Raw genomic sequence first — 20,012 nt, forward strand, 5'->3', positions numbered from 1 at the left:
CCGCATGCTCCAGGAACAAAAATGAGGCAGTGGTGTTACTGGACCTTGGATACAGAAGCTAGAACCCTGGTGGGCTTCTCCAGTGGGAGCAAGAGCCAGAGGAGGAGGTGCTGCCCAGATAGAAAGGGAGGAGTGGAAGTACCCTGGCTCTTCCCTTCTTCCCACCTCCATCTCTCACCACTGCTTGCCATTGGCTGACCCCAGCTGGAAACCAGCTGACCGAGGAACCTAGAAAACTCAGCCTGTAAGAGTCACCTTCCCTGATATACACAGTAGAGTTGGAGAACTGAAAATGGATCTTCTGCAAATAATCCAAGGCTGGCACAATGAGTGATATGTGGCAGTGGGAAAACTTTGGCTTGGAAAATGGAGCCGGGAATGAGACTGATACCTAATTCTTCTCCACAATCGACCCTCTTGCTCTGTGCATCACATGCTCCTTTCGTTATTGACAGGAGCTTTCCAGGGTAGGGGCATGGCTCATTCATGTTCTTATTTCAAGCGCCAGCTCACAGGATACCAGCTTGCTGTGTCATAGGCAGTGAAGAAATGTTCGTTGAAAAGAATGAATGAATGAATGAGTGAATTTCAAGGAGAGTGAGAAAAATGAAGTCAGGGCATAACAGGGCGACCTTGGATATTCTTGCCCTTTGTGGTTAATGCCTTTGGGACAAGCTCTTTTCAGTTTGAACTGTGCCGTTCAGTAACTACACTGTTAAGCACTTTTATCTTCCTGTTTCGCAACAATTTTCATTAGACACTCAGTAATTGCTGTTTCACAGATTATGGGTTGGATTGATGAACATAATAACTGTTTTATTTCAGCACAATAAGGAAAACCTAGTCATTATAAACTCTCAAAATCATGTTTACCTTTTACTTAAATGGAGCTTGTTTGTATTAATGATTGTAGCTTATATTGCAGCATAACTCTGCTAATAGAGACATGATAATTTACAAAAAGATTAACAACGTTTTAGGCCATACTGAAAATATTTTCTTTTCTTGATAATGGTCTCTTCTGGTGTCTGGAGGAGAGTTGAGCAATTCCTTTTAATGAATAGCAGTGGAAATTAAGATAATCGTGCTTTTCTGTTTTTCCCTTCAGAAAACCTAACTGAAAATAAAGACATAACTTGCTATTTTTAAGGTTTCATTAATCCAGCAAAATAAATTTTCTTTTACTGCTTTGGTGTAATTCCATTTCACTTGATCACATTTAGGCTGCAGATCAAATTACGAAGCTGTATAATCTCTTCCTGAAAATTGATGCTACTCAGGTGGAAGTGAATCCCTTTGGTGAAACTCCAGAAGGACAAGGTAAAAAAAAAAAAAGAAAAAGAACTGAGAAAACAAATGAATGTATTATAATTATTTATGCAAACTACAAATTGCACAAAAGACTGTAGCAGCAGCTTTGCATAAATTTCTTTCGGTAATTTAATTTCTGCCGTAGTTTCAAATGCTCCCATGATGCAGTTGAACATTTCAGCACTTAGGTTTGTTTGTAGCCAAATGCCAAGTCTTTAAGGAAGCTACTACTTGTTTTACTTAAAAATATTCAGGCTTGGTGTGGTGGCTCATGCCTGTAATCCCAGCACTTTGGGAGGACGAGGCAGGAGGGTCACTTGAGGCCAAGACTTTGAGACTAGCCTGGGTAACATATTGAGACCCTGTCTCTACAAAAATAATAGTAATAATAACAATAATAAATAATAGATTAAAAGGAAAGAAACATTCGTTCACCTCTTTCTCTCCACCTTATTTTTTTAGGCCCATCACTGCTGCTACTAAGGTAAAGATTTGTGTAGAAATGGGAGCCACACACTTGGGTATAATGAAGGCATGTGCCTTTATGGAACTGGAACTTTTTGAACATCTTTAGTTTGCCTAAATCTGTGTATAATTTCACCTTGTGTTCTGGGCTGGATTTATATCACCTTGGTAAAGCCCCAAGTCCCCCCCAGTTGAACTCTTTCACTTTACTTGGAGAGCAGTTTCTGCTTCAGGCAGGAGGAGGTGGCATTTTTGTGGTGAAGGTTTCTCCTATCCATCAAGTAATTGTAGAGTATAAATAACTGTTTTATATATCAGTACCTACCACCACTGCACTGTTTCGTGCACACAGCAAATATTCCATAAGTTCTTATTAATTTGTTAGCAAAAGCTTGTGAATGTGTGTGTGGTAAGGGGTAAAGTGGAGTTCCACACACATTCACAAGCTTTTGCTATCAAAACAGTGGAATAGCAGGTGGATAGGATAGGGATACCAGACTGTAAGCCCCATGAACCTTTTCTTTTTCAGTACATTTCACCTTCAGTGTCTTGCATGTTGTCTAGCATGTTACAATCAGTAAATAGGAATTTGCATTAAATTGATAACTGGGGTGAATCATTATGTGTGAGTAAACACTTCAACTTTTGGACCATGGCGGATGAGACAAAATTTTCTCCTTAGCACATTTCAGAGATTCTGTAGCTAGACTCAGAGAAACTACACTATCATTTCCTTGGAACCCAGAGAGACCTAAGTATAAATTCTCTATCTGCCATGTTTTGGCTATGGATCTGGGCAAGTTACTTAGCCTGCTGTTTCAGGTCTTTTTTTTTTTTTTTTTTTTCTCAATCAAATCAGTGGTAGAAATGATGCCTAGCTCATAGAGTGTTGTGAAAATAAGATGAGATCATATATGAGTATGCATGCAGTGTCAGATACAAAATAGGCTAGTCCCTAACATTCATAAAATGAAATTCCTCTTCTCAGGTAGTCTCAGAGTAGCCCAGTAATAGTATAGATTTCAGACAAGAATAAGCAAAGATTTTATGTTTAGGAAGCCACTGAAAATAATATATTTCATGATTTATACAGATGACCATCCGATAGAAATCTGTGCTTGCTCATTTATAAACAAGCTACCTTTATTCATAAATATTTTTTTAAAAGTTGCTATGGCTATGAAATCATACACATTTTATAAAGCTAAGAAAGGAAGGGGAAGAAGCTGTTTCTTGAGCTTATATGCCAGGCACTGTGATAAGCTTATACATATATTCTTTCATATTGTTTACCACAACCCTGAAAAATTAGTTGTTATCCCCATTTTATAGAGGATTGAGAAACCATTGTGACTGTCCCAGGGGCTAGTCAGAAGTTACAAAAGCTGGGATTTGAACCCATGTCCTTCTGAGTCCAGCATGCATGTTGATTCTGATACTCCAGACTCAACTGCAGCTACCTGCCTTTTCTACTTTCTCCCATTTAAACTACTTATTTGCTTTCATGTATATGACCTAGAAGTAGTCTCCAGTTTGGCAGGGAATACCAGTCAGAATTCATGTTGATAATTAAATCCAAGAAATGAAGGAGAAGGTTTAACAAAAGTTCTTGGAGGTCATATATTGCTTTTTCAACTAGTATACACAAGCAGCCTGGTTGCTTTGTATTAAGAAAAATGGAAATTCAGCTGTAGCTATGGAGTGGGATAAAAATGGCTGCAATACATTTTTTATTCAACCCTTTGGGAAGCAGTCACAAGCTGTGTTCAGGCTTCAGGGAACAGGGGTATGGGAACCTTTTCTTAGAGTGTGTTTATAAAACGTCATGAGTCTAAAGTTTGATTTTTAATTATTAAGAGAATGTAAGAGTCTTGAGATTTTTTTTTAAGGGAATCATCATAAAACATTCTTTATATACAGTTCATTAAAACATAAGTCTTATGTGATATTTTTAAGAGCAAAATTATCTTTAGTTATTAATTTGTTCATTGTACCATAAAAGTTCAGCAATTGAATTATAAACACAATTAAATGAGTATGTTGGTTTATAACTCTAATGAGCAGTAGTCAAATTAAACCCAATTAGGAAATGGTGATTAATGACCAAATGTACAAATTGATCTTCATCATTATCACAATCCCCTCAAGCTATCTTTTATTTAGAAGCTGTAAAAGCAGTCATTCATATTTTAGCAATATTGATAATCTTAATATTTATAATCTGAGTATTTGTTAGTTCTGTTTAGATCAATAGTAGCAGAACATTTCACGTTAAAATTTCCACATTGAAACTTTGATTTAATAATTATTCTTTAAATTTAAAAGTTTAAGGAGCTCAGCGTCACCTTGTACCAGCTCTTTTTTGTTGTTGTTGTTTCTTTTTCTTTTTCTTATTTTTGAGACAGGGTCTCACTGTGTCGCCAAGGCTGGAGTGCAGTGGTGCAGCCTCAGCTCACTGCAACCTCCACCTCCCGAGTTCAAGTGATTCTGCTACCTCAGCCTCCCGAGTATCTGGGATTACAGGCGCCCACCACCGCGCCCAGCCAATTTTTGTATTTTTAGTAGAGATAGGGTTTCAGCACGTTGGCCAGGCTGGTTTCGAGCTCCTGACCTCAGGTGATCCACCGACCTCGGCCTCCCGAAGTGCTGGGATTACAGGTGTGATCCACTGTGCCTCGCCTGTACCCACCTCTTTGTAGGAAAAATTTTTTGACCTTCCCTTGGTCAGTGAGTGCTATTTTTAATAATTCAGGTTATTATTCATATATTTGTACAACAAGTGATGCGGTGTTGAGTGAAGAACAAGGACCTTGATAACATCTATCCTGCTAAGTCACCCGTAGGGAATTTTTGACATGGAGAAAGAAATGCAGTCCAAGAGCTCATTTTTCCTATGTGATTAATAATCTGATTCAAAAAATACAATTTGACACTGCTAACTGCAATGTAGTTTAGTGACTCTTAGCTAGGATTATAATGGTTGCTAATGACAGAAACCTATATTAGCTTTGTTTTTGTTAAAAAGTTATATTCCCGTAACAGGGAAGTCTAAGGTGTGGGCTGGCTTAAGGCCTGAGGAGAATCAGGGATTTGCTGCTTCTCCAGCCCTGCTTGCCTCCAAATTGACTTCTTTCTCAGCCAAGCTCTCGGAAGCTGGCAGCAAAGATGGCTCCCAGTGCTCCATAACTCTCCCTCAGCAGCCCCATAAATCCCTTCAAACGATTCTCATTGGCCCTGCTTGGGTCACATGTCTGTGCCCATGCCAGCCACTGAACAAGAATCATAGGGTATAGGAGACATACAGTTTCTTAATGGAAGAAGGGACCCTGAGTCAAAACATGCCTACCAGAAAGACTATTGAAACAAAAATAAACTGTTACTTAGTCAATAGAAATTAATCGTTATTTTCCTCGTTTGTCCAAATGCAGTGCCAATTCATTCATTAATTCTGCAGCCAAGCAAGAAGCAATGTTTTATCATTATTTATTTATTTATCTACCTGCCCATTCATGTATTCATTCATTCATTTTGCTAGCCACTGTGAGATTTCATGTCATATTTCTTCCCACCTTCAGCCAGCTGTATCTGTACACAGACTTCTTTCTCTGATGTCTTTAAAGCAAGTTGTACTACACGGGAAAGGTGGGCATTTTGTCCCCCAGGGAACATTTTTAGTCATCACAACTTGGAGACTATGCTACTGGCATGTATAATGCTAAACTACAATGCACAGGATGGTCCCTGTTCACAGAGAATCACCTCACCCAATCTGTCCATAGTCTAGAGATTAAGAATTCTTGCTTTAGGGCATCTTCATCAGTTGGAAGCTGAAATTCATTCATTGGGCCAAAGGAATGAGATCCAATGTGAAGCAGTGACTATCTGGCTAAGAGTCCATGAGAATTAAAGCTGGGTGATCCACAGTTAACTGGCACATCAAATTCCTTTCTTTCTTCAGATTGATTTCCCTAAATAACCACCCTGTTGCTTCTTGTTAGCAAGTGCCCATGTTGTTGGTGGGTGTTTCTCTGTTTCTCTCTTTATACACAAGACTCTATTTTCAAGAACATTTTCGGTTCTCTACCTCCCCCAACCCCCCTACCCACCCCATATCTATTTTCTCTTTTCACAGCCACTAAAAAAAAGTTCTAAAAAGTATACAACTCTCAGGACATCAATATTTGATGGGAAGTGGGACTAATTTGAAAGTATCAGCATTTTAAGGCCAATTTGGCAAGGCATGTTTCAATAGTACATTATGGTTATTTATCACAAATCAAACGCAGTACATTGCTTGAAGACCGATTATTTTTCAAACTGTGATAGTCTTATTTCCTGCTGTTTTTATGTTCCTTTTCTGTGTAAGTTTCCCCTCTGAAATGTATTTTTCTTTTGTTTAATTCTGTGACACATTCTTCTGTTAAACTTCTAGGGTCAGAGGCCTCTAACTGCTAGTCATGTTTTCCATCGAGATTGTTGAATTAGCAGCTCACAGAATCTCACACCACTAAACAAAACAACAAAACACCCTATGCATATAAGTACCACAGCTTTCTTTGATATTTGTTCAGAAGGAAAATTCATTTGTATAATCTATCAAGCATGTAACAATGTGCTTTTGATGGTGAAAATTGTTTTATAAATATTAATAGGTATGTTTCTTTCACCCACTTTGTATAAAAAATGGCCTTTGTTCAAGATGAATTTTCTTTAGAATTGAGTTTCATTAATGTGACATTGAAAATCTTAAGGTCCGGACCAAGCTCAGCCCTCTGAAAATGCATTTTGTATTGTTTGTTGTTTTATTAAATGAGAAAGCTAAGGGTTTAAGCAGGCAAGTTTATTTTATTGCCCTGCTGTTGACATAGACATCAATCCATTTTTAACACATCAGTTCAAGAAGTGCATTTAGAAGGGTCTTACAGGGGGAAATAAGCATGTGAGAGTCAGTTAGTATTCAAGGATTAATCTACTCCTTTTGTGTAGCCACAGGTTTTTATTTATTTTGTTTGTTATTTTACTGTTTTTTGGTTTTCATGTTAATGGAATGCACTTTTTCTAAGTTTCTCCTTCACTCTAAAATATGATACCCGTGTATCTATCACTTGGTTCACACAAGTGGATTCAAGCGTGAGAACTGTGACCTAGCAGGGATTGGCAAACTTATTCTGTCAAGGACCAGTTAGTAAGTGTTTGGGGGTTTGCGGACCATACTGTCTCTATTGCAACTACTCACCTCTGCTTTTGTCTTGGGAAGGCAGCCATGGGCAATATGAACGAGGCTGTGTTCCAATCTGTTATCCATAAAAACAGGGTTGGCTTGAGGGTCTTAGTTTGCTACCCTTGGCTTAGATCTTCATTTGGAGCTCTTCTGTACCAATCTTTAGCCTTGGCCTTATGCACAGGTGTGATATGATTTGAGAGTCACCAACAGCCTGTTTTACCCTTCTCTTTTAGCCAAAAATCTTGTTTTCTACTATTTATGATGCATAATATGCCAACTATTAATATTCCTCCTTTGGGAAAATTCTTATTTATTCAGAAGATGGCTTTTTATTGAAAACCATGCGTAACCTGTACATATGTAAACTATGGCAGGCATTTGCTTAGATTTGCTCTAAACAGAAATCTCAGATTATAAAAGAACAGATAATTTTTATTGTTAGGAAGAGAGGAGAGTTCTGTAGCTTGGGCTACACTAATGGGAAGCTCTTAAGTATAAAAAAGCATGTGCATATAAGAGAGTGGTGTGGTCATCTAACAACCTGCTAGGACCTGCTGTCTAGGAAGCTAAGCGCTTTGCATACAATCTCTCCTGCCACCAACACCTAGAGGAGAACGTACTCTGATCCCCATTGTATAGACAAGGCTTGGGTTTAAGAGAGGTTAATGTGCTGAGGGATAGCTGACTAGGAAGTGCCAAGAGTTGTCATTTATACCCTGATATTTTTGATGCCAGTCTATATTAAGTGGTCAAGTTCAAGGAAAATCATTTAGATGGCGCAACACTGTAGATGGTAAGACAGGAAAGCACTTTGTTTGGAACTATGTGTAATAGGGAAAAACAAACATTTTTCTCCTACCAAACTCTTAACACAGAAGAACACTTCTTGGACCAGATGTGTGAGTTTTTCCAAAACTGACTAATCTCTGACACTAGCTAGGTATCCTATGATTCAATTCAATTCTTTTACCGTCTACCTGAAATTAGAGTCAGATCCCATAGGTTAAGGGGTCTGTCTTATCGGACTGACTCCACTTTGGATGTCAATTGTAAGACCAAGCCTCTGGTACTTCTGATGGACCAGCTGTAAATTGGGGGTTCTTAGGACTCCCTCCATGTACCCCATCATTTACTAGAACGGCTCTCAAAACCCAGGGAAGCACTTTACTTACTACTGCTGATTTATTATAAAGGTTATTTTATTTTTTATCTTATTTTTTTATAAAGGATATTTTAAATGATACAAAGGAATAGCCAGATGAAGAGGTATATAGGGCAGGGTATGCATGAAGGGGTGACAAGCTTTCCTGTACTCCACAGGTGAGCCACCCTGTAGCACCTACCTGTGTTTGGCAACCTGTAAGCTCTCCAATCCCCTGGAGTTGATAAATTTTTATGGAGGCTTTATTACATAAGGATGATCCATTATTGTTTCTGGAGCATGGAGGTGGGGCTGCAATTTCCAAGCTTCTAATCATAGTTTGGTCTTTCTGGTGACCGGTCCCATACAGAAGCCTCCACCAAGACTTACCTTAATAGAACAAAAGACTCTCCTATCTCCCAGAAAACCCCAAGGGATTAGGAGCTCTGCATCAGGAATCAGGGTCAAAGGCCAAGTGTTAGAACACAAGATTCTCCCAGCACCCCTATTGCTTAGGAAATCACAAGGGTTTTAGAGCCCTATGCTAGGAATGAGGGATGAAGACCAAAATAATACATTTATTATAAATCACACTATCACAGACTACTTTTAAAATATAAAACAGGCATAACAAATATGTGTCTAAAAGAATCCCTTTGTATCCTTAAAGTTTTTCATCCCTTACCCACTAAATAAAGACTTAGGTCTTTAAGGTGGCAGTTCAATTTGAATCCCCTTTCTTAACTCCTGAGTCTTCTAAATAAATTACTTCATATTTAGGTAGTGTTTTTAACTTCCCCACACACTTAGACATACATGCAATGATCCAATTAGGTTGTTTAGTTTTCTCTACAGAGAGCTAACAGTTGGCACAGGACCATTGTAGATATACACCCCCTTTATCCCATAGTCACCATCTTGAAGCTCTGGGTTAACTGCAAAATTCTGTCAAGATTGTTCTCTGGAGAGAACGTCATACCACAGAAAAACATCCTCTGAAAATCTAGCTTTGCAGGCATTTAGTTGGGATTGCCTTTTGAACTTTGCATACATACCCATTAATTATTCTCTTTCTGAAGCAGCTTGTAACTGTAGTCTTTGTAAGGAGCAAAGGTCAGCTTGAAACTATTTTGATTTAGTTGTTTATTGATCTCAACCAAGAATTCCTTTATTTGAAACTCTTCCCTTAGGAAGTCAATTTGATAACCTTAGCCCATTCGTTTTGAAGGTGTCAGTTATAAGAAGTCTTGCCAATGAGTAATGGAAGAGCTAAAATTACTAATAAATTAATTGGAATGCATTTATAAACCTAGTGGAAAGCCATGTACAAAGTTGCTTTTTTATTGATTATTGTACCAGTCATTAACTGCTGAGAAAATCCCCTGTAGCAAGCAGAGAACATTGGCCAATTCCTTTGGTAATTGTAGGATTCTGTCATTAAGCTTTCAATATTTCAATATTTCAAGTACTTACTCATTCACTCCAACCATTCACAATGTATGGACAAAGTGGTTGGGCATTTTGGGGCAAGACTAAGGATTTAAGCAGACATTAACTTCCATATAAGATTATCTCTTGTCGCTCAGTGCTACTTTAAGTCATGTGCGGTCTGTATATATACTTATAACAAGTATTCTCAGATGTTAATGTGCTGGTCTATACAGATTTGTATCAAAGTGCTTGAATATTGTGGTAGGGAAACCCTTGGAGAAAACCCTCTACCTAGGGTCTCTAACACCAAGATGCCATATAAAGCCATGTTTTATTTTCATGAGAAGCAAGTAGAATTAGGAGATTATAGCCACTGGTTTTCAGTGAGTGAGAAATGTTCTGTGGCTGTTTCCCTTTCAAAAGTCAGGTGCCTGTCAGCAATGCTGGAGGAGAATAGGTAGTATCTGTAAATTATTGGTCAAAGATTCCTGGCTATCAATATCCCAAGTTAAGTAAAAGAACATTGGCCGGGTGCAGTGGCTCACACCTGTAATCCCAGCACTTTGGGAGGCTGAGGTGGGCAGATCACAAGGTCAGGAGATCGAGACCATCCTGGCTAACACGGTGAAACCCCATCTCTACTAAAAACACAAAAAATCAGCTGGGCGTGGTGGCACATGTCTGTAGTCCCAGCTGCTCGGGAGACTGAGGCAGGAGAATCGCTTGAACCCGGGAGGCGGAGGTTACACTGAGCCGAGATTGCGCCACTGCACTTCAGCCTGGGCAACAGAGTGAGACTCTATCTCCTAAATAAATAAATAAATAAACATTATGATGACATGGCATCACAGAACACTAATTTCTACATTAAGAGAGATAATAAAAGGGGTCAGAACCCAGATACCAATAATGCCACCCTCTCCACTGCAGTCTCTCCCTGATTGTATGTAAAAGAGATCAGTAAATCAAGGAAAGTGCCCTGTAGTCTGTCTGTTTCATGGAATAAGTTTTGCGGGGTCCAGGAGAAATCCACCAGCAACAGAAACTAGAGACAATCGTGCTAATAATGCCTGGCATCCTGGCATTGTAACTGACCAGTCTTGGTCTTTTCGTGTCTTATAACTTGAATCTGAAGTGCCTTAAGATGGTCCTGCACAAATCAAGGGCATGGCCCTAGTTTTAAGGATTGTTATTGCCATTTTTTCCAATTAAAAAACCAAGGCCCAGAAAAGAACTAGGTTATTTTATCGAGGTTACAGAGTTAGTAATGTATGCTAGAAATTGCTAAAAGAATATATTTTAAGTGCTCTCCCACACCAAAAAGAAAAACCAAAAACTGTATAAGAAGATGGATGTGTTAATTTGCTTCAGTGTAGTAATCATTTCACTGTGTTTAATTATTTCACTGTGTTATATGTATATCAAAACACGATGTTGTATGCTTTAAATACACAGTTGTCCCTCAATATATGCAGGGAATCAGTTCCAGGAATCTCAGATAACCAAACTTTGTTCATACTGCACAATTCCTGCAGTTGGCCCTGCAGAACCCATGTATGTGGAAAGTCGACCCTCTGGGGCTTTACATCTTGAGAATAAAAATCCACCTATAAGTGGACCCTCACAGTTCAAACCCATGTTGTTCAAGACTCAAGTGTATACAATTTTTATTTTTAATAAATGTTACAGAGTTAGTTAAGGATCAAATAAAAATCGGGTGATTCTAGTCTGGCATTCTTTCCACTAAATCTTTTGGAAATACTAGAGAGGATACTGGTTCAATAAAAATTTCACTTTACCATATCAAGAAAAGGACAAAAGGGGACAAAATAATTAATAATATTGTCTAGTCTCTCTTTGCATAGAAGAGAAATGTGATAATTAGTGGTTAAATACTAAAAATATATAATAAAAATAATGAATCAAAGCTGTATCTATGAAGCTGTGCCAGTCTGTAACTTTTAATGGTTGATGGCAATTTTTGTGGTTATTCTATTGAAATGAGAACAGCAGATAGAAATTACTATGTTCTTTACTAGAACATAAGTCCCTTGACAACAGGGACCAAACCCTAAAATTTAAAGGTCAAGAAAGCCAAAACAGCCTCTCCTGCCTGTAACATGAGAAAAAAAATGACAGTACTTACTTTCCCTTTGCTTGTGCCTACCAGCATGAAGAACTTAATTTACAGATCCTCAAGAGATATTCAAGTATGATTGTTTTCTTCTTTATTTAGTTGTCTGCTTTGATGCCAAGATAAACTTTGATGACAACGCAGAATTCCGACAGAAAGACATATTTGCTATGGACGACAAATCAGAGAATGAGCCCATTGAAAATGAAGCTGCCAAATATGATCTAAAATACATAGGACTAGATGGGAACATTGCCTGCTTTGGTAAGAAGCAGTTATATCAAAAGAATGCTTTGTGGATTTTTATAGAATTTAGGAAACCTTGATTTCTGAAATGTCATTTACCAAGAAGAAGTGAGCATATAAGTTTTTTTGTAGCTGAAAAGTCTTAGGAAACAATCCAAGTTTCTTCTCAAAGTTTGTTTTGATTAATGGTCACTGGTGTAAAGCAGAATTTCTCAACTCTGGCACTATTGAGAGTTTGGGTGGGATAATTCTTTACTATCCTGTACATCATAAGATGTTTAGCATCCTAACCTCTAGATACTACTAACAACCCCCAGTTGTGAAGACAAATAAACCCATGTAAATCAATAAATTAAAATAAATGTCTTCAGACAATTCCAAATGGCTGTGGTATGCAAAAATCACCCCAATTGAGAACTGTTGACTTAAAACATCTCAGTTAAACTTTGCTTAGTAAAAAATTAGAACCTTTGCTGCTCAACTCAGTATTAATATGAAGAACTCTTCTGAAATTTAGGTTTAAAACAAAATTCCTTTATCAGAGGAAATAGAAGAGGACATACACTTTAATCACTTTACTAAAGTTTCAGATTCTGTGATAACCACAGGATAAAATGTTTAATCCATTATGCTAGTTTATTAATAAAACAATTGATTTTATCACACTCATCTAAATTTGTGAAAATGGCTTCTTCAGCTGAGATAAGAATGAGTCTATGGAAGCAATACAGTTTCTATTATTGTTCACAGCTTATAGTGCTCAGATTTATACGCTTCTGACTTAATCGCACAAGACTGTGTTTCTGGTAGAATCAATTCATTGTACTGGAAACAGGTCTTAATCTTAATGGAATTAAAATAAAAATGATTTGTAGCTCATTAAATCAACAATATCATTATATTCAGAACTGAAGAGACCTCATCCAAGAGTTTGCTGTTCAATACAATAGAAAATGACTTCCAATTACAAGTGATACCAAAAGCTCTTGCTTTGTATTGGAGCAATAACTATAATGTACCAGATCATTCACATCATTCTGATCCTGATAAGCTAATGCACTCTCAATATTTGTAGGCATTTAGAAAGGGAAAAGGTATATGGGTTTAAAGCAAATTAAATACAGATTATTTATAGCCTCTGTAGGAATGTGCATGGTTTGACCACGTAGTAGCCTCAAAATCTATGATTTACGCATTTCAAATTGTTTTAAGATTCTGTATAAACCATTTTTATTTTAGTTACTCCAAATTTAATTAGTCACAGTCATAGGCTTTTCTAGGGAATTGGAGGGTCAGAAAAATGAAGGGTGCTTTACCTTGTGAGTTTCTGCTGTGTTCAGGAGATTTTTTTTTTCTATCTCGAGGAAAGTAATTTTATATAATTAAGCTTAAGAAGCAAAATAAGTGCAATTGATCAATAAAACTTAGCTCTGGAGAACAAGACTTTTGATGTTAAAACTCTCTACCTACTTTCTTAAGAAAGGCTCCTAAGATGTTGGCACATTTTGGTACCAGTTTTAACGATTGGGTTGCTGGTGAGCATTGCTTATGTTGATTTGAAAGAGGAACAAGGGGATAAGAATATTGTTTTTGTGCAGTCATTTCTTCATTTGTTTCTAAGTTTATCCAGGTAACATTATATAAACATGCATGACTGTACTAAGTGTAAAAAAGTATAAAATCCCACTGAAGTTGGGAAGCCTTGTGGTTCAATCCCACAGATGCCACATTCAAAGGAGCATATTCTCAGCAAAGAAAACATTGAGAATTCCATTCTTTACTCCTGGCTTTTAAAGTATATTAAAAAGAATGAAATTCATAGGTCCTAGCAACTTCTCATAGCTTGTTTCTCTGCCTCCTGATTCTCTTAAGCTTACACTTTCCAGAACCTAAAACTTCCTTTTTTACTACTGGCCCAATTCGGTTACTTACTTAAACCTTTCCTTCTTTCTGTTTTTCAGATTGATTTAACTTCCCAATACATCCTGTTCCTCATTCCTAAGTCTTTTTTGTTTCATTGTTTGCATATGCATGTCCTGATTCTTTATCCTAAAAGTCTATGAACTAATCTGGTTTAATGGAATTCCAAACAGGACATAAATTGGCCTGGCAATGACAGAGTTCTCTCTTGGCAATATGGGGGAGGGAAAATGTTTATGGACCATTTCGTGTTGCTAAATGTAGCCTGTCTTGTGTCCCATTTGCATTTCACAGTGAATGGTGCTGGGCTCGCCATGGCTACTTGTGATATCATTTTCCTTAATGGTGGGAAGCCAGCCAACTTCTTGGATCTTGGAGGTGGTGTAAAGGAAGCTCAAGTATATCAAGCATTCAAATTGCTCACAGCTGATCCTAAGGTAACCTTTCTCTTTGTAGGAAGATTATATGCCAGTTTTAATTTCTCACCGTCAAGAGCTCACTTGTTCTTCCTGGTGAGAGTTGATAAGTCAATATGTGTACTGTGCAGCCCCAGATGCAACTTCTATCTTTTTTTTTTTTTGAGACGGAGTCTTACTCTGTTGCCCAGGCTGGAGTTCAGTGGCGCGATCTTGGCTCACTGCAACCTCCGTCTCCTGGGTTCAAGTGATTCTCTTTCCTCAGCCTCTTGAGTAGCTGGGATTACAGTCACACGCCACCATGCCCAGCTAATTTTTGTATTTTTAGTAGAGACAGGGTTTCTCCATGTTGGCCAGGCTGGTCTCAAACTCCCTACCTCGTGATCTGCCCACCTCAGCCTCCAAAAGTGCTGAGATTACAGGCATGAGCCACCGCGCCCAGCCCACAACTTTTATCTTATATCACATTGGAATACGTGATGATTTAACTCTTATCTTGGGTGAAAGGCTTATAAATACTCCTGGGATCTTATTTCAGAGGCTGTGTGTACAGTCCTGAGAGGTGGAAGGAAATAAAAAAGTTACAGTGTGCCAGTCAAAACATTGATTGGCATGAACTTTATTTGGGTAATTTACACAGAAGCGGCTGGTCCTATGCTTACATGATTTAGAAGGAAGAGTACTATGATTCCTTCCGTAAAGATGCTGAAGGTGTTACCAAATATTGGAAAATTTTAGGGTTATAGGATCATATATCACTGGGAAATAATGGCCCCACCTTCTTTTGTATGCGTTCTGATTTTTATCTCCGACCATTAGTTTGTAACATATGTACTAAGTAGCAAATAACTGTATCTGGTTTCATAGTTTCTATTGCTGCTTCATGTGCATCTTTTTAACTTGAGGGTAGCTAACTAGAATGTAGCTACCACACCCATGCTAGGGGCAGTGTGGGCATTCAATTAATATTTAATCAGCTAGTTTAGTAACCCAGTTACATATCAGTATGCTTTGTTTCACCTGTAGATACTCAGTTGACTATAACATGGTTTAGGTAGATGCTTGTTATGTAGAAAGACCAAAATATTTCGAAAGTCTAATGTACATGGTTTTCATTTCATTCTTTTAACAGGCCTGTGAAGTACATAATATGCCACAACAATTTGATATAAAACTTTTTCTTTAATTTTTTGATTTTTTTTTTTAGAGACAGGGTCTCCTTCTGTCACCCAGAGCAGAGTGCTGTGGCATGATCATAGTTCACTATAGCCTCAATCTCCTGGGCCCAAGCTGTCCTCCCCGCATACCTCTTGAGTAGCTGGGACTACAGGTGCCCGCCACCATGCCTGGCCAATTTTTTTTTATTTTTTTGTCTTGCTGTGTTGCTCAGGCTGGTCTCAATCTCCTGACTCAAGTGATCCTCCTAACTCAGGCCCTCAGAGCTCTGGGATTACAGGCGTGAGCCATCACAACTGGCCTAAACTTTATTTGAGAATCATTGTCTCAATGTTGTTAGAGTATCTAATAGATTGAGTTGGTTACTAAAACATCTGAAGATGTGGGAAATCTGAATCATTACTAAGAAAATCATAAATGAAAATAATACCAGATTTTTTAAAAAAGAAATGTGATCTGAACTAAATATGGAAGCTTCCCATTAATAAATATACTGGCAATAGCCTGTTTTGTTTTGCATGCATAAAATTTTGTCTTATATTGGTAGTACACTTGTCTGTTTTCCTCATGACTTAAATAGTTGGTGGCCTTATGTTTTTGCTTGTCTTTTCTTCTGACTCACAAAACAGACGGCAAGGTATTATTAGCACTTATCTTCAATTCTCCAGTGCCGTTCAGGAATAGCAAAGTTATTGAAGTTCAAAGGCAGCCAGCCATGAGGAAGGTATTCGCAAAAAGAACAATGTTTCCACTTACATAAGCGCTTTGTTTTCATTGGTTAGGTAGAAACACCTATCAGTGGCTCTCTAATCATGTATTAATTCACTTATTCTTACTTCTTACTGCTTTCTAAGGGAAGAATCATTTTCCTCCCAGAGATTCCCAAACCAGTTGAAATCTGTAAATAGCGAGACACACAGTTCCTTAAGCTGCTTGAACCACAAAGTACCCAGAGGACAGACGATTGTAATAAAATACTGAACTTTTAGCGTCTACTGAAACTCTGTGCAAAGGATAATAGAGAGCCATTGAGAGATGAAATCTACCAGGACAATCATTGGATTTCGTTGAAATAGCTTTTCTTAGTGGCTCACCTCAAATTTTAATTTTGTAAAACCTATAGGATGGGGAGGGAGAGTGGAAAAATTACTGTCAGAGTCATTTTTCTTCTAAAAAAAAAAACCATTCTCTTCCAAAATTTTGACTTTATGGAATATTTTCAAATGCTTGGATTATTTCAACTTTTTTTGAGATTAACTGTCATCTTGGGTAGATAAAGGTATGTGGGAGTTATTTTATTTTTCTCATGCTATATCAGGAAAATGAATGCACAGCTCATCTCACAGTACTTTTTCCAAATCTTGAAATTTCAAAACCAGTTAAAAAACATAGAAATGTAATGAGTATTTTCAATCCTGGCTTCGTTTCACAAGATTTAGAGAACAGAACCTAAAAAATAGTATAGATGAGTTGATGTGATTTTTGCAAGGAAACTGGCTGTAGTTTTGGCAGTAATTATTTCGTGTCCACCTGCCCAAAAGTAGAGGTTCTTGAGAGCCCAAAGCTAATTATTTCAAAGGTATCAATTGTCTTGTTAGATATAAAGATTAGTTAGTTGAATACACAGAAAGTCAAAATTACAGAGCACCAGTTTTTGTTAAACTTTTATCAACTGATATTTACAACTGCTTATTTGCAGTGTATCTAAGATAATTCTGTTTAGTAAACACGTCATTCAATAAAAATATTACAGGTTGACATATATTTCCACTCATGATGTCAGTCATAGAGCTGAAAATTTTAGTTATTTTGCTTGACTGTTAACCCAAATGCTGATTTTCACTTGGACCTAACATAAGTATCTCTGCAACTAATGTGTTTCTTATTATTTTATCATATATATGAAATGAAGTTCCTCTACCAAGCTGAATAAAACAAGAGTCTTTTCAAGATAAACTCACTTACTGAACTGAATTCATATGAAGTGTATCACTAAATATTTTATAATTCTCTTATTTTCCACCTGAGCTTGAGATGAGAGAAAAGTAATCAGAGTTTGTTCTGCTGGTGGTCTTCATCATTTTGTTTTAAAGAATTCTAAGCATTAGTATTCTTTAAATCATGAAGAGCAAAAACGATATAAAATAGGAAATAGCAGTAGGGTTTTGTGGTTTTCTGTTAAGAATTTAAAGACATTTAAAAGAAAAGCACTATATAGAATGTTAACCTTGGGTTTTTGTTTTCCAAATTATACTCTGGTTTCTATTTTAATTCTGAACTTAGAATTCCAAACGTGTAGCAAATGTAACATCTGGAATATGTTGCGTTCACTTACACAAAACACCTAGTGTTCACTTACATGAAAAATCTTGTGAAATGAATACAAGGAAAGGACACTTGGCACGAATATCTCTCATGACCCCAGCTCTGTTGGCCAAAGATAAGCAAATCTTTTGCTCTCTGGAGGCCTAGTTTTGAAAAGCAAAAGTACATGATTGGCATTAGTAAAGGCACCTCATTGGATTTGATTGTACTTCCTGGTTTAGATCCACCTTTGAATCATATTTTCAAAGCCCTTGAAATATCTATGAAGAAATGTGCTACCTAAGCACCAAAGACAAGTTGAAGAATGGAAGGGACTCTTAGTGGGATTCTTATGCCAGACTGCCTGGGTTCCAGTCTTGTCTTTACCACTTACTGGTTGTGGGACCTTGGGCATGCTATTTAACTTCCGTGTGCCTTGGTATCCTCGTTTGTAAAGTGGTAATAATAGCAGTACTTACCTCAGAGGGTTGTTTTATTACACAAATTGAGACACACACGCACACTTTCCATTTAGAGGGAAAATAATTTCATATGACAGTGTCATTTAAAAAATTTAATAAACTTTTATTAAAGTATAATCTACATACAGAACAGTATACAAATTTTAAGTATACAGCTTGATGAATTATTACAAAGTGAACATACCATCTAGCCTCCAGCCAGATCAAGAAATAAAACATGGCTGGGTGCAGTGGCTCACGCCTGTAATCCCAGCACTTTTGGAAGCCGAAGTGGGCAGAAAGTCGGGATTTCGAGAGCAACCTGGCCAAAATGGTGAAACCCCGTCTCTACTTAAAATACAAAAATTAGCCGGGCGTGGTTGCAAGTGCCTATAATCCTAGCTACTTGGGAGGCTGAGGCAGGAGAATTGCTTCAACCCGGGAGGCGGTGGTTGCAGTGAGCTGAGATTGCGCCATTGCGCTCCAGCCTGGGAGACAAGAGCGAGACTTCGTCTGAAAAAAAAAAAAAAAAAAAGGTAAAAGAAATAAAACATAACAGGGATCCTGGAAGCCTCCTCCTCATGCAGTCCCCAACATTTTCCTACCCTCCTTTCTCTCCAAAGATAATTTCTTTTTTTTTTTTTCTTCTGACAGCCTCCTGAGTAGCTGGGACTAAAGGCATGTGCCACCATGCCCAGCTAATTTTTGTATTTTTAGTAGAGACGGGGTTTTGCCTTGTTGTCCAGGCTGGTCTCAAACTCCTGACCTCAAGGGGTCCTCCCGCCTTGGCCTCCCAAAGTGCTTGGGTTACAGGCAGGAGCCACTGTGCTCGCCCCTCAAAGGTAATTTCTAGTATCACAGATTTGTTTTGCCTATTTTTAAACTTAATATCACTGGCATCATGCACTGTATACTCTTTTGTATTTGTTATCTTTTACTTTACTTTTGCTATTGGTTAGTCTTTACAATTTTAGTCCTTCAGGTAAGTATGAGGCATTATCTCATTATGGCCTTTCTGTCATGACTAATGAGGTAGAGCACCTTTTCACGTATTTATTAGCCATTTGAATATACTCTTTAAACTGCTATTGCCTCATCTATAGACATGAAAATAATACCTTAAAGCATTGTTTTAAGTACCAACTTGCAAACCTTTCTAAAGCATAGTGAAAACTTTAGCTTTTGATATTTTCTGAGTGTTTCATTCCATTGTCACTTCCAAAACTTAGATTTAGAATAAATGCACATCTACAGAAATGGGAGGTGTCTGATACAGGTTCGGTAATAATCAGTGTTACTTCGAAATTGATGGAAGGTGTAAGTGACTCAGCTTACAATGATTCTCTACTCAGACAACCAAGGAAACAATTTAATAAAGGGAGGATTAAATTCATGTTTGAAAGAAGAACAAAATATAATTTGTTATAAATTTGAGAAGAGGCCAGCTCTTTTTCTGCTCTATGGTATATGCTTCAGAAACTTTAGAATGTGAAGCCAGAGAAGTAAAACTGCATGCCGTATTTTCAGTATCAGGTATATGCAAATGCCTTACATTTTAATAAATATATTTTAGGATTCACTTGTGCTGTCTCATATTTTTAAATTATTGCACATTTAGAGTTTATTTAAGTACAAAGAAGAATATCCTGTTTTCTTTCAGATACATGCTTATAACAGAGGCATGGAGCTGTTTAAACTTAAACTGAGGTGCCGTAAAATTGTCAGGAGTTGATTTGAATAACCAGTGATTCACGGATTGAGCAGCTCCAAACCAAAAGTGCTT

General features: G+C 37.5%; 1 protein-coding gene across 1 annotated transcript in view; it reads left to right on the plus strand.

The window, feature by feature from the left end:
• The window catches only part of SUCLG2 (succinate-CoA ligase GDP-forming beta subunit), a 286,985-nt gene that overhangs the window by 156,119 nt on the left and 110,854 nt on the right, over positions 1–20,012 (plus strand). Inside the window, exons 7-9 of the mRNA XM_003279595.3 lie at positions 1,224–1,320; positions 11,809–11,970; positions 14,167–14,309. Of these exons, the coding sequence (XP_003279643.1) occupies positions 1,224–1,320; positions 11,809–11,970; positions 14,167–14,309 (402 nt within the window). The remainder of the gene's footprint in view (positions 1–1,223; positions 1,321–11,808; positions 11,971–14,166; positions 14,310–20,012) is intronic.

This window comes from Nomascus leucogenys, chromosome 21 (genome assembly GCF_006542625.1).
Source record: "Nomascus leucogenys isolate Asia chromosome 21, Asia_NLE_v1, whole genome shotgun sequence".
NCBI classification, from domain to species: domain Eukaryota; kingdom Metazoa; phylum Chordata; class Mammalia; order Primates; family Hylobatidae; genus Nomascus; species Nomascus leucogenys.